The 14,932-nt window shown below is 41.4% G+C and overlaps 1 protein-coding gene across 1 annotated transcript in view; it reads left to right on the top strand.

Annotated features, from left to right (window-relative positions):
- The window catches only part of LOC138755216 (endoplasmic reticulum metallopeptidase 1), a 95,062-nt gene that overhangs the window by 39,309 nt on the left and 40,821 nt on the right, over nt 1-14,932 (top strand). Inside the window, exons 7-8 of the mRNA XM_069920805.1 lie at nt 2,543-2,755; nt 13,847-14,067. Of these exons, the coding sequence (XP_069776906.1) occupies nt 2,543-2,755; nt 13,847-14,067 (434 nt within the window). The remainder of the gene's footprint in view (nt 1-2,542; nt 2,756-13,846; nt 14,068-14,932) is intronic.

The raw sequence follows: 14,932 nt of genomic DNA, 5'->3' as shown, positions 1-14,932 counted from the left end.
TTGTTTAATGCTGTTTACTATCTGTAATTTTAATTTACCTGATCTTTATGTCATATTCTTATGTATTTGATATTACTTTCTCAAAAACCAATAAAAAGATTGAAAAAGAAAATTTCTGCAGTGCCAGACTTCTGTATCTATGTCTCTAGTTTAATGCACCTTTCCTTGATCCTGTGCCCAATTGGGGAACCAATCTGTCTCTCTCTGAAAAGCATTCACTGCACACGGGGCATTGTGTTTTAGAGGCATCCAATTCCTTGAAAATTGAATGCCATCAATATCCATTTTGTTTCATTTGTAACACTGGCTAAATATCTCAGCCCAATCTGCTACATTAAAAAAAAATAAATTTAGTCAATTCGGCCCATGAGTCCATGCTTCCCAATTTAGACTCAATTAACCTACACCCCTGGTCCGCTCTGATCGATGGGAGGAAACCGGAGCTCCTGGGTAAAACCCATGCAGATATGGAGAGAATGTACAAACTCCTTAGAGGGTTGGTGCGAGAACACAGTCTTGCTTCACGCCATTGTTAATGGAGAAGGGTTCAGAGAGCTCATTGCTGTATCTGACCCGACCTTGTTGGTTTTCGTGGAGTTGGATAACCATGTTGAGGAACTTTGGGGGGCATCCGAGGCGCTCTAGTATTTGCCAAAGCCCTTTCCTGCTCATGGTGTCGAAGGCTTTGGTGAGGTCAACAAAGGTGATGTAGAGTCCTTTGTTTTGTTCTCTGCACTTTTCTTGGAGCTGTCTGAGGGCAAACACCATGTCAGTAGTTCTTCTGTTTGCACGAAAGCCGCACTGTGATTCTGGGAGAACATTCTCGGTGACACTAGGTATTATTCTATTTAGGAGAATCCTAGCGAAGGTTTTGCCTGTAATGGAGAGCAGCGTGATTCCCCTGTAGTTTGAGCAGTCTGATTTCTCGCCTTTGTTTTTGTACAGGGTGATGATGATGGCATCACGAAGGTCCTGAGGCAGCTTTCCTTGGTCCCAGCAGAGCTTGAAAAACTCATGCAGTTTGGCATGCAGAGTTTTGCCGCCAGCCTTCCAGACCTCTGGAGGGATTCAGCATGATGCTGAAACAAGCCATGAAAGACCTCAACAATGAAGACGCTGTTTACATCCAGTACCGCACGGATGGCGGTCTCTTCAATTTGAGGCACCTGCAAGCTCACACCAAGACACAAGAGCAACTTGTCCGTGAACTAATCTTTGCAGACGATGCCGCTTTAGTTGCCCATTCAGAGCCAGCTCTTCAGCGCTTGACGTCCTGTTTTGCGGAAACTGCCAAAATGTTTGGCCTGGAAGACAGCCTGAAGAAAACTGAGGTCCTCCATCAGCCAGCTCCCCACCATGACTACCAGCCCCCCCCATATCTCCATTGGGCACACAGAACTCAAAACAGTAAACCAGTTTACCTATCTCGGCTGCACCATTTCATCAGATACAAGGATCGACAACGAGATAGACAACAGACTCGCCAAGGCAAATAGCGCCTTTGGAAGACTACACAAAAGAGTCTGGAAAAACAACCAACTGAAAAACATCTCAAAGATTAGCGTATACAGAGCCGTTGTCATACCCACACTCCTACGGCTCCTAGAATGCTTCCACCAGCGTTGTCTCCGCTCCATCCTCAACATTCATTGGAGCGACTTCATCTCCAACATCGAAGTACTCGAGATGGCAGAGGCCGACAGCATCGAATCCACGCTGCTGAAGATCCAACTGCGCTGGGTAGGTCACATCTCCAGAATGGAGGACCTTCGCCTTCCCAAGATCGTGTTATATGGTGAGCTCTTCACTGGCCACCGAGGCAGAGATGCACCAAAGAAGAGGTACAAGGACTGCCTAAAGAAAGCTCTTGGTGCCTGCCACATTGACCACCGCCAGTGGGCTGATATCGCCTCAAACCATGCATCTTGGCGTCTCACAGTTCGGCGGGCAGCAACCTCCTTTGAAGAAGACTGCAGAACCCACCTCACTGTCAAAAGACAAAGGAGGAAAAACCCAACACCCAACTCCAACCAACCAATTATCCCCTGCAACCGCTGCAACCGTGTCTGCCTGTCCCGCATCGGACTTGTCAGCCTCATACGAGCCTGCAGCTGACGTGGACATTACCCTTCCATAAATCTTCGTCCCCGAAGCCAAGCCAAAGAGAAGAGACAAACTCCTTAGATCCTCTGTCCTGATCGCTGGGGCTGTAAGGGTGTTGCACTAACCGCTACGCCAACTATGCTACCCAAAATGGGAAACTTTTAAAAAATCGATGTTGAGTATCATTGGAGAGCTGCATTTAATAATTTGACTTTTGTCTTTTCTGATTAACTTTCTTCCCTTCCATTTTAATTTCAGCCTTATCTGCAAAATAAGGCCACTCAGTTAATCTTTTGATTTTTTGAGCCCTTATTTGCATGCAGTGCAGGTTTTCTGTCATGAAATGTGTGGTAAACTTTTTTATTAACCTAGGTAAATTAGAATGTGGAAATAAAGTTAATTGATGCCATTATTCTTTTCTACCTTGTGTTACTTGTAGGTGATAATATATTAGCTGTGCTGCAGTACTTGGCATCATCGGAGGAGTTGTCTGACTCTGCGCAATATCGTCATGGCTCCATGGTATTTTTTGATGTGCTTGGGTTGTTTGTTGTGGCCTATCCAAAACGAATTGGTACTATAATAAACTGTTTAGTTGCTTCAGCAACAATCCTCTACTTGGGAAGAAAGTTCTCTGTATCAAAAAATGATGGTAAGTCAAACTTCTAATTGTCAAATTTTCTTTTTAAATGTTTCTTGTTTTGGAATGTGGGTATCCTTGAAAAGGCTGCATTTATTGCTCAATTCTAATTGCTTGAGAGAAAGGTGTGATGAGCCATGATATTGAACTGCTATAATTTTTTTGGTGAAGGTGCTTTGACAGTACGTTTGAATACTGTTTGATTCAAACAATCTGCAATATATTTCCAAGTCAGAGTGGAGTGTGCATCTTGGAGGACCTGCAGAAACTGGTTTTCCTGTGTAACTGCTACTCTTACCTCTTTCAGTCATGTGGGTAGTGGGAGGGGGGATTCCTCTTGGAAAAACCAAAACGGATAAAATAATTTTTTCCTTAAAGTAACCTGTCAGTTTTTTTTTTAAAAAGAATGATTGGTTTGTCCCTCAGCTTGACTGTTCTACTTGCTGTAGAGCAGAAGGTTAAAGCCTCATTACATGAACATGTAATTTTTGTGGTTAACATCGTCCTTCATTTGCGATTATTAACTAGAGTCTTTGACTGTTTCACTTGAATTTACAAATTGTACATCACCTGTTACTGTTCTCTTTCCAAATGTTTCTTCTCCCACACCACTTAGTTTTTTTAAGATGGTGATATTGATCATCTTTACAAGATGGATGCTTTGTTTGGCATAATGTAGTTTGCTAAAGCACCTCAAATTTGCATCATTTTTGAAGGACATTGACACATTTCAAAACAATTGATGAAGCAATAAATATAATTAATAAATAATAATCTTGTCAGGTGACTTTAGGATTACAAAGGTAATATTACCAAGATATCATCAAAACAGACAGTCCTTTCAGTGCATCTCATAGAAATATTTTCTATCCTTGGAGTGAAGAAACAACATATAAAATGTATGGAATAATTCATTTTTCTGGGTAAAGACATTTGTGGCTCTTCCCAATGTTTTGTTATTGGTTGATTAGCAAAGAAGATTAGGGTCTTTATGATAAATACAAATTTCTATTTAATTTTTTTTAACAAAAGGACAACTATCTCAAATATCTGCATTCTACACAGCAAATTCAAGTTTATTTATCATCCGATTGTACCAGTACAATCTGATGAAACAGCTTACTTTGATCCAGAGTTCAAATACAGACAAATGCATATTTAAAATAAATATGACTAATAAATAGTGGCCCCTTGCAGAGTTGTTTTAGCCGTTCATCAGTTATTCATCAGTCTCAGTGCCCTTATGAAGCTATTCCTGAGCTTGGTGGTTCTGGTTTTAACTCTTTTGCTCTCTTTCCCGATGGGAGTAGTTGGAAGATGCTGTGCGTGGGATGGTAGGCTCCCTCATTCATTTTATGAGCCCTCTTTAAACAATGATCCAGGTAAATTACATCGAATGGGGGGGAAGGGAGTTCCCAGTGATCGTCTCCGCTGCTTTTATGGTTCTGTGGATTGATCTTCAATCCAATGCTCGTTCTCAATCTTTTTCTTTCCACTCACATACACTTTAAGTAATCCCTATGCCATAGATGGTCTGTGATAAGTAAGAGATTATTTAAGGTGGTATGTGAGTGGGAAGGGATAGTTGAGAATCATTGCTTTGGACCCAATTGTTACTGAAATATTATGCTTGAGAAAAATTGTCATTGGCTCATTTTTTTTTTTGGAGTTGTGAAATCGTGCACATAACGAGTCAATTGATTACGATTAAAACAGTGGCTTTCAAACTTTTTCCATTCACAGACCATAAGTAATCCCTTACTCATCACAGAACACCTTTGGAATAGGGATTATTTAAGGTGGTCTGTGAGTGGAAAGAAAAATTTGAAAACCACTGGTCTACAGCATCTGTATAACCATATTAACACTGTCTTCTAATTTATGAAATATTTTGATAAGATAGTAAGTTTAGGGGCACAGAACTAAAACATTCCCTGGCAAGCATTGAGTGATAACAGACCAGGGATTGCAAGGCATGTGCTTAATTAACCGATCTTTACCAATGTCAGTGTTAGGGCTTTTGGTTGATGTGAGAAGTTGTAGCAGCACTCTGGCGGCACTACAGCTCTCAGAAGGCATTGAACTGGCCATGTGATGTCAGTGCGTGATGACATCAGCACGTGCCAAGGGCGTGATTCTGGCCTTTAAAAGGTTGTGTGGGTGATGAAGAGTAAATCCGTTTGATTCACTCTAAAAACACCTTGTGCGGTTACCTCGTCGTGTTCACTGCAATTCTATTGGACGCAATTGGTGACCTTGATGTGTCCAAAAATGTACTTTTAGACAAACATGGACTCTGCAGCCATTGCTGTGAAGCTACCACCCTTTTTGGACAGCTGAGCCTGAACTGTGGTTCCAACAGCTGAAGCACAATTTCACCTTCACAAAGTTGAATTGGACACCGCTCATTATTATCATCTTATCAGTGCCCTGGACCAGGCCATCGCTAAGAGGGTTCGAGACTTCCTATGGGATCATGTACCAGCAAGTATGATGCTTTAAAAGCACTTTTATTACAGGTATATGATATGTCCCATAGCCAAGCTTCTACATCTCAATGGGTTGGGAGAATGCGCCCCTTCAAAACTAATGGATGAAATGCTGTCCCTGCCAGGTGGTGAAAGTCCCAGAATAGTTATTCGAGCAGCTCTTTTTAGAGAAAATTCCAGATGATATTAGGCTCTTGTTATCCAAGTGTTAATTTAAAGACCCAAAGGCTGTACCGGCAGAGGCAGACATTTTATGGCTGGCTAAAAAGCACAGCGAGGAAAGATGAGTCTGCACAGCCAACTCCTCAGATATTGACCCTGTGTCACACTCTAGTGCTCTTAGCACATCACTCCCAAGGCAAGCAGGCAAAGGCCCAAGGCAAGCAGGCAAAGGCCCAAGGCAAGCAGGCAACGGCCCAAGGCAAGCAGGCAACGGCCCAAGGCAAGCAGGCAACGGCCCAAGGCAAGCAGGCTACGGCCCAAGGCAAGCAGGCAACGGCCCAAGGCAAGCAGGCAACGGCCCAAGGCAAGCAGGCAACGGCCCAAGGCAAGCAGGCAACGGCCCAAGGCAAGCAGGCAACGGCCCAAGGCAAGCAGGCAACGGCCCAAGGCAAGCAGGCAACGGCCCAAGGCAAGCAGGCAACGGCCCAAGGCAAGCAGGCAACGGCCCAAGGCAAGCAGGCAACGGCCCAAGGCAAGCAGGCAACGGCCCAAGGCAAGCAGGCAACGGCCCAAGGCAAGCAGGCAACGGCCCAAGGCAAGCAGGCAACGGCCCAAGGCAAGCAGGCAACGGCCCAAGGCAAGCAGGCAACGGCCCAAGGCAAGCAGGCAACGGCCCAAGGCAAGCAGGCAACGGCCCAAGGCAAGCAGGCAACGGCCCAAGGCAAGCAGGCAACGGCCCAAGGCAAGCAGGCAACGGCCCAAGGCAAGCAGGCAACGGCCCAAGGCAAGCAGGCAACGGCCCAAGGCAAGCAGGCAACGGCCCAAGGCAAGCAGGCAACGGCCCAAGGCAAGCAGGCAACGGCCCAAGGCAAGCAGGCAACGGCCCAAGGCAAGCAGGCAACGGCCCAAGGCAAGCAGGCAACGGCCCAAGGCAAGCAGGCAACGGCCCAAGGCAAGCAGGCAACGGCCCAAGGCAAGCAGGCAACGGCCCAAGGCAAGCAGGCAACGGCCCAAGGCAAGCAGGCAACGGCCCAAGGCAAGCAGGCAACGGCCCAAGGCAAGCAGGCAACGGCCCAAGGCAAGCAGGCAACGGCCCAAGGCAAGCAGGCAGCCTGTGGACACCTTGTCTTGGTGTTATTACTATGGACGATGGGGAATAAATGCCTGCAAGTTCCTTCCACTCTGCTCATTTGTGGGAAACGCCCAGGCCAATTGCCAGTAAGGGCTTCAGCGGTTGGAGAGAAATTTGCAAGCTTACTGTATGTATGGGACCAGTTGTCCCAGCGAATTTCTGGTTCAGGTTAGTGTATTTCCACCCCCATCCTACCCTGGATCTGCAACTACGAGCAGTTAACACTTCCAACATTCCGACTTCTGGCACCAGAAAGATGAATGTCAAATTCGAGAATCATCTCTGCATTTGGCCATTTATTATCCCAATCTTTGTTTGGTGCAGATTTTCTTCAGGCTCATTCTTGCCTCAATGACTTAAAAGGGTGTTGGCTAATAGATGGAAATACTTTTCAGACTATTCCCTGCTCTGCACCTTCAAACATAAAGTAAACCAGTAGATGAATTCTCCAAGCTGTTGGAAGACTTCCCTGAGATTACTACTCTGCAATTTTCTTCCTCCACTGCAAAGCATGGTGTTACTCACTGCATTGTATTAAGGGCCCGCCTATCTATGCTAAAGTATACTGCTTGCCTCCAGAGAAGCTGTGTTTAGCTAAGGAAGAATTTATCAAAATGAGTAGGTCCGACAGTCCCTGGGCATCTCCATTACATATGGTCCCGAAACACAAGGGAGATTGGTGACCATGTGGAGATTACAAGTGGCTTAATGACGCCACCATTTTGGATTGTTATCCGATGGCTCGTATTCAGGATTTCTCAGCTAATTTGCATGGAGCAAAAATCACTAAAATAGACTTGGTTCATGGCTATCACCAAGTACCAGTAGAGCCAGAAGAAATTTCAAAAAAAGCAATAATTACTGTATTTGGGTTTTTTTGTTTTTTTTTTAACTTTATTTATTCGTTCAAAAAACAAATTAATATATGACGTATACAGCAAATGAACATGAACATTTTTTTTCTATCTATATATAGATAGAAAAAAAAAGAAAAAAAAAGAAAAAAAAAGAAAAGAACCCCCCCCCTTCAGCCAACTCTCCTAAGGAGAGCCATAAAAAAAGAAAAAAGAAAGAATATTAAAAAAAATTAAATATACATATTAAAATCTAATCAATATAAATATTCTGTAAATATTCTGAGTATAACAACGACTTATTAACAAAAAAATTATAATTATCATGCGAAACATATGTAATTTTTCTATTATTAAACAATATTTCATCTTATTATCCCATCTATTAATATCAATCATATTTGTATATTTCCACGTACTAGCAATACATTTTTTTGTTACGGATAAAGCTAAATATACAGAAGCAAGCTGGAACTTATCTAATCCCAAACCTTTCAAAGGTTGCAAACTACCCAATAAAAATACTGTTGGATCTAAAACTATTTTAATCTTATACAGATATTCTAAAAACAATTGAATTTTCTTCCAAAAAGATTGTATATGTATACATGACCAAACAGCATGAAGAAAAGTTCCAACCGTATCACCACATCTAAAACACTAATCTGATTCATTAAAACCATATTTTTTAATTTTTAAGGTGTCAAATATAATTGATGTAAAAAGTTGTAATTAATCATTGCATAATGTGCATTTATCAGTCTAGTTACACTATCATAACAAATATCTAACCAATCCTCTTCAGAAAAAGTAAAACCAATATCCATTATCCATTTAATTTTAGATCTATCGCAACCCTTTTTATCCATACCATCCTGTAATATTTGATACATAAATGAAATATACCCCTTCTCTAGTACCTTCATAAGAAAAGTCTCAAATTTAGTCATTTTAGGTAAAATCATATCTCTACCAAACATACATTTTACCAAAGACCGAATTTGATAATAAAGAAATAAAGAATTCTTATCAATACTAAAATCTTCCCTCATCTGATTAAAAGATAAAAACTTACCCTCTTTAAAACAATCTCCTAAATTTTTCACACCTTTAAATCTCCAATGCAATAAACTTTGATTATGTATTGAAAAAGAAGTTGATTATTATACAACGGAGTCAAAGCCAATAATTTACCCTTAGAACCTATCATTTTATTTTTATTTATCCATAACTTCATTAAATGTTTTAGTATAGGCACATTATAATGTTGTAACAAATTCATATTCCACCTCAACAAAAATTGATGTATTTCAAATTCAGAAATACTTGCCATCTCAATTTTAGCCCAACCAGGAGGCCATACGAAATCCATCAATGAGCTAATAAATTTAAGTTGGGCTGCCTCATAATAATTTTGAAAATGTGGTAAACGTAATCCCCCCCCAACTCATATTTCCAAGTTAATTTATTCAAAGCTACTCTTGAAAATTTACCCCTCCATAAAAACTCCCTAACCATTTTATTTAAATCTCGAAAACATTTTTTATCAAGTAAATACGGAATAGATTGAAACAGATATTGTATACATGGAAAGATATTGTATTTATCCTTCCCACTAAATTAATATGTAAATCTTTCCATTTTTGATTTTTTTCATTTTGATTTTTCAGTTTTGATTTTTTTCATTAATGGAGCATAATTTAATTTAAATAAAGATTGATAATTAACATTCAAAATAACATAACATAACAATTACAGCACGGAAACAGGCCATTAGGCCCTTCTAGTCCGCACCGAACCAAACACCCCTTTCTAATCCCACCTCCCTGCACAATGCCCATAACCCTCCATCTTCCTCTCATCCATATACCTGTCCAACCTTTTCTTAAATAATACAATTGACTCCGCCGCCACTATTTCTCCCGGAAGATCATTCCACACAGCTACCACTCTCTGAGTAAAGAAGTTCCCCCTCATGTTACCTCTAAACCTCTGCTCCTTAATTCTTAACTCATGTCCTCTTGTTTTAAACCTTCCTCCTCTTAACGGAAATAGTCTATCCACATCCATTCTGTCTATCCCTTTCATAATCTTAAATACTTCTATCAAATCCCCTCTCAACCTTCTACGCTCCAAAGAATAAAGACCCAATCTGTCCAATCTCTCCCCATACTCCAGATGCTTAAACCCAGGCAACATTCTGGTAAACTTAAACCCAGGCAACATTCTGGTAAAATGATACCCAAATATTTAATTCGGTCAGTCCACTTCAAATTAATAATATTCTTATAAACTGAATAATCTCCTTCACTTACCGGTAATATTTCACTTTTTTCCCAGTTAACTTTATATCCAGAAAGACATCCATATTGTATTAAACATTCCTTCAAATGCAAAAGTGACTGAGCTGGGTTTGTTAAAAGCACCAATACATCATCAGCAAATAAATTAATTTTATACTCCTCATCTAAAACTTTCATACCTTGTGTCTGTGTATTTTGTCTTATCAACTGCGCTTAAGGTTCAATCACTAACGCAAACAAAGCTGGCGATAAAGGACAACCTTGACGAGTTGATTGAGTGATCTTAAAAGATTCCAAAAACCATATTTGGGTTGTTCGAATTTTTACGCATGCCATTCGGATTAAAGAATGCTGCTTAATCATTTCAATGGGCGATGGATGCTTTAGGACATGTTATGACCAATTACTTCATTTATCTTGACGACATTTTAGTGGCCAGTGGGACTAAGGAAGAACATATGGAACATCTTCGTACACTTTTTATTCATCTTCAAAACTTTGGACTGACCATAAATCCAGATAATTGTGTTTTTGGACAAGAAATTATTGATTTCTTGGGGCATAAGATTACTCAGGAAGGTGTGACTCTGCTGCCATCCAAAGTTGAGGCCATTACCAAATACTCAAGTCCTGCTATGGTTAAATCCCTGCACAAATTCATGGAATGGTAAATTTTTACTGTCAGTTTCTTCCGGGAGCAGCTCTCATCATGAAGCCTCTTTTTGATTTACTGTCTGGAAATGCCAGAACCATCCCTTGGACTGAAGAGGGAAACAATTTCTTCTTGAAGACGAAAGATTTGCTGATTCATGCCACTATGGTCAGCTACCCAGTTTTAAATGCAGGCACCACCTTTTCTACAGATGTTTCCAGTGTGGTCATAGGAGGTGCACTTCATCAATATGTCAATGGGCAATGGAAACAGTTAGCATTCTTCAGCTGCCATCTTCGTGAAGCAGGGAAGAAATGTAGTGATTTTGATGAGCTTTTGGCCATTTACTTGTCTATTCGATACTTTCGTTATTTGTGTTTTCCAAGGTCTCAGAACCACGGTCAACGCGACAACAACGGCAATTATCATTCATTCAGAATTCTCCACAAAATACTACATATTTCCGGAAAAGACAAAGCAGTAGCTGATGCACTTTCTCGCTCTGCTCCACTTGAGGTCTCATCTGTAGATCAAGGTATTGACTACATAAGCTTTGGCCATGGCTCAAGAACATGACCATGAGATGAATGCTTATCGGACTGCAATCACGAACCTGCAATTGAAAGATGTCCAGTTTTGAGTTAATGGCAAACTACTCCTCTGTGATGTATGAACGGATCACATATGCCCTCTAGTTTCGGCATCATGGAAACGGCAAGTATTCGACTCTGTGCATGTATTTGACAGCCATCAATTAGATCGACAGATCGTATGGTTTCCGACAGGTTCATGTGGCACGGTCTTAAAAAAGACGTTATACAAATGGTAAGGTCCTGCACTGCCTGCCAGAAAGCAAAAGTTCAGCCATGTACTAAGGCACCACTGCAGTCCTTCCCAGCACTTGCTCATGTCCACATGGACATTGTTGGTCTGCTTTCTGTTTTAAGAGAATACTGTTATCTTTTTCCAGTAATAGGCAGGTTTATGCGGTGCCCCGAGGCCATGCCTATGGTAGATGCTACTGCAGACACTTGTGCTTGGACATTCCTCAGTTCCTGGGTGTCTCATTTTGGTTTACCGGCACATGTTACTTTGGATAGAGAACCACATTTTACTTCCTCGCTGTTCACTGCCTTGTCTCACTTGCTTGGTACAACAATTCATCATACGAATGCCTATCATCCCCAGGCCAATGGAATGGTGGAAAGATTCCATTGACATCTCAAGTCAGCCTTGATGGCTCAGTTAGAGGGCCCGAACTGGGCTGATGAGCTGCCCTGGGTATTACTGGGCATTTGAACAAATCCAAAGGAGGACCTCCAAGCTTCCTCTTCTGAACTTGTGTATGGTGCACTGTTGGTGTTTCCAGGGTAGTTCGTCCCCTACCATTCCAACTCCAGTGATGATTCTAAGGAACTGTTGAGCAGGCTAAGGGAGACTGTAGGAAAATTGACCCGTATACCACCATCTTCGCATGGAGAACTCTCTTCTTTTATGCCTGAAGACCTCAAAAACTGCAAATGTCTTCGTCCATAGGGGAACACTTGGTCAATCTTTGCAGACGCCCCACGAAGGACCTTGTAGGATACTCAAACTAGGTCAACCCGTATTTTGGACATTGGAGGGAAACTACAGTCTTTCACTATTGATAGACTTAAACCAGCTTACGTGGACAAGTCTTCCACACTGCAGCAGCCAACAGTCTGTTGCAGAGGTTGACCACCTAAAAGACAGACAAACCTTTCTGCCCATTCTGGGGTGGGGATGGGGGGGGGCCTTTGTGTAGCAGCGCTATCTACAACTCCCAGAAGGCATCGAACCTGCCATGTGACATCAGTGGGTGATGACGTCAGCACTTGCTGAGCACACGATCGTGCTTTTAAATGGTTGCGCAGGTTCTGAAGAGTAAATCCATTTGATTTACACTAAAAACGCCTTGTATGGTTATTTCATCGTGTCCACTGCGATTCCAGTGGCCACAAAGTGAACATTTCCCAGTGTCCCAACATCAGTAACAGATGATTAGCATTTAAAAAAAAGTTCACTTGGAGGACATTTGAGGCAAGGCCAAGAATGGACTTTGTTGAGGTCTTGTAGATTGTTGTGTCTTGCTATGTAAGGGTCTCCTCTGGAAGAAAGCAAGGAGAGGAAATGGATAGTAAACATTGACATCTAGCATTTTGCTCTCTGTATCATATGTGGACTGATCCTGATTGACCCAGAATTCTGGTCTGGCATCAACTTGATTTTTAAATTTCTCAACTTGCTCTAATTTCCCCCACAGCTAGGCTTATTCCTACTTCTGTAATCACCTCCTGCCCAACATCCCTCTTGTGAATCTTCAATTCTGCCCTTTCACATATCTCTGGTTTTCTGTTGTCTGGGTCCCAACTCCTAGAATTCTATCATCTGTCTTCACTTAAGTTGTACCTTGGAATGTACCCATTTGTCCTTTGCAGCTATGTCACATTTTGCAGATCCTTTCTGCACAGTGGTGCAGTTGGGAGAATGGCTGTCTCACCATACTGGGGACTAGGTTTAATCTCAACTTCTGGTGTGGGCTGTTTGGAGTTTGTACGTTCTTCCTGTGGCTGCCTGAGTTTCTTCTGCATGCTTTAGTTTCTTTCCACATCCCAAAGACAAGCAGGTTGTTGGCTTAATTAGTTACTGTAAATTTCCTTTAGTAGGTACTTGAGTGGTTGAATATTGATGATGTGAGAATAGAAATTGTGAATATTGAAGGATTAGTGTATCTTGAAAGTTGACATGGATTCGATGGGCCAAGAGGCCTCTCTCCCACCTGATATCTCTCTGATTTAATATTTCTTCAACATTAATGATGTGTGAATGTATATTGATAAAGGTACATAATCTTTTATCCAAAATCTTTGGGACCAGATACTTTTCAGAATTTGGATTTTTTCAGATAATAGAATAATAGTAATGGCGGTACAGTAAGTAAATGCACTGATTTCAGATTCACGCAAAACAAAGGCACTCCAATTAGAAAGGTCTCTGAATGGTTAGGGTGGGAGTTGCGTCACTGTAAAACTTCCACAACTTACCTTTCTGCTTTTTTAAGTCATATATGGTGGTAGTTCCCACACCATAATCTTCAGTAAGATGCCATACAGATGCACCACGATCAAGCTTCTGCAGTTACTCTACTTTCTGCACTATCGATAATGACAGTTGTTTTCTTTTCTACTTCTCTCTGTTACCAATAGGGGACTCTACAGTTCATTTTGACACTCACAGAAGCACGTCTGACTGGTAGGAGCATTGAGACACGGTGCTGGACGGGGAGGGTCGCGTCGGATCATGTTTGTCATCAAATGCAAGCTTTGGTGTGCAGATGACATCCATGGAAAAAATAGTTTGGTTTTTGGAGGTTTTGGTTTTCAGAATTTCGGATAAAAGATTATGTACCTGTATTATTAATGTCGGGTTTTGAATACCTTTGGTTATCGCTTGTGTTCCACAGCCTGTTAACTGGTGTGATTGTTTACAGGTTCTCACTATAGGAGTGATCTACTTTATGGAATTGGTATCACATTAATATGCTGGTTCATCATCTTTGTGACCATCCTCATTGTAGCAGTATTCGTGTCTCTAACTGGGCACTCCATGTTTTGGTATAGCCACTTCTATGTTTCCGTCGTCTTGTATGGCTCAATAGCCCTTGCTAAGCTGATGTTGATTCATACACTGGCCAAAAATCTTTACTATAGAGTAAGTATACAGTGGCTCTTCTTTTAGAAAAAGGTGAGTGTAGGGGCTGGTGTGGGTTATAGAGATGGGGAGGGATGCATGTATGGCTGTCTTATTTAATGGCTCTCTAATAATTTCCTTTCCCTCAACCTCTCCTCTTACAAGCCTCTAGCTGATAAAGCAGTAGATATTTTACAGAATGATTGTATATGGTGCACCTCTTGTGAAATTTTGCTATGGCTTCTGAATTTTTTGAGGCCAGATGAGGAAAGAGGAAGAGAAATTGGTGGCACTTTCTTTGATGTTCGTGATTTGTGAGTGAATTTATAACATTAGCAGAGTTTTCAATTCAGTGCTTGAGAGTGTCCAAAAAAATAAGTTGTAGCTTCCTAACTTTGTACATGAGCATGATCTGAACAGAATTATTTTCTGTAAACTGATTATAACAATGTATGATCGATGTATTCTGGCCAGTGTCCGTTTCTGTTATTAACATACAAGGACACAATTTATGTACACTTGCAACTATGAAGAACCTCAAGGATGATTCCCACTGTTAGAGATTTGGCTTATGATGAAGTTGGACTTGCTAGATGAGCTGCTTTCTCTTAGGAGTGATGTACTTTGACTATAATCATTTGGATTGTTCTCTTAGAATTTAGCTGGGACAAGTGTGACATGCTGCTTTGTGGTAAGTTAAACTTCGGCAGGATTTGCATAGTAAAAAGGCAGGGCCCTGGAGAGTGTTGGAGAAGAGAGACCTAAGGTTAGTATGTTGTTCCTTGAAAATGATGACACAGGCACAGTGATGATGAAAGTGGTTGGCACACTTGTCTTTGTCAGTCAGGGCATTTCCAAGAGTTGTGACATCATGTTACAATTGTAC

The sequence above is a fragment of the Narcine bancroftii genome, chromosome 1, assembly GCF_036971445.1.
Source record: "Narcine bancroftii isolate sNarBan1 chromosome 1, sNarBan1.hap1, whole genome shotgun sequence".
Lineage (NCBI taxonomy): Eukaryota > Metazoa > Chordata > Chondrichthyes > Torpediniformes > Narcinidae > Narcine > Narcine bancroftii.
Note: the sequence above shows the minus strand (reverse complement) of the source record. Positions and strands in the feature narration are given on the sequence as shown.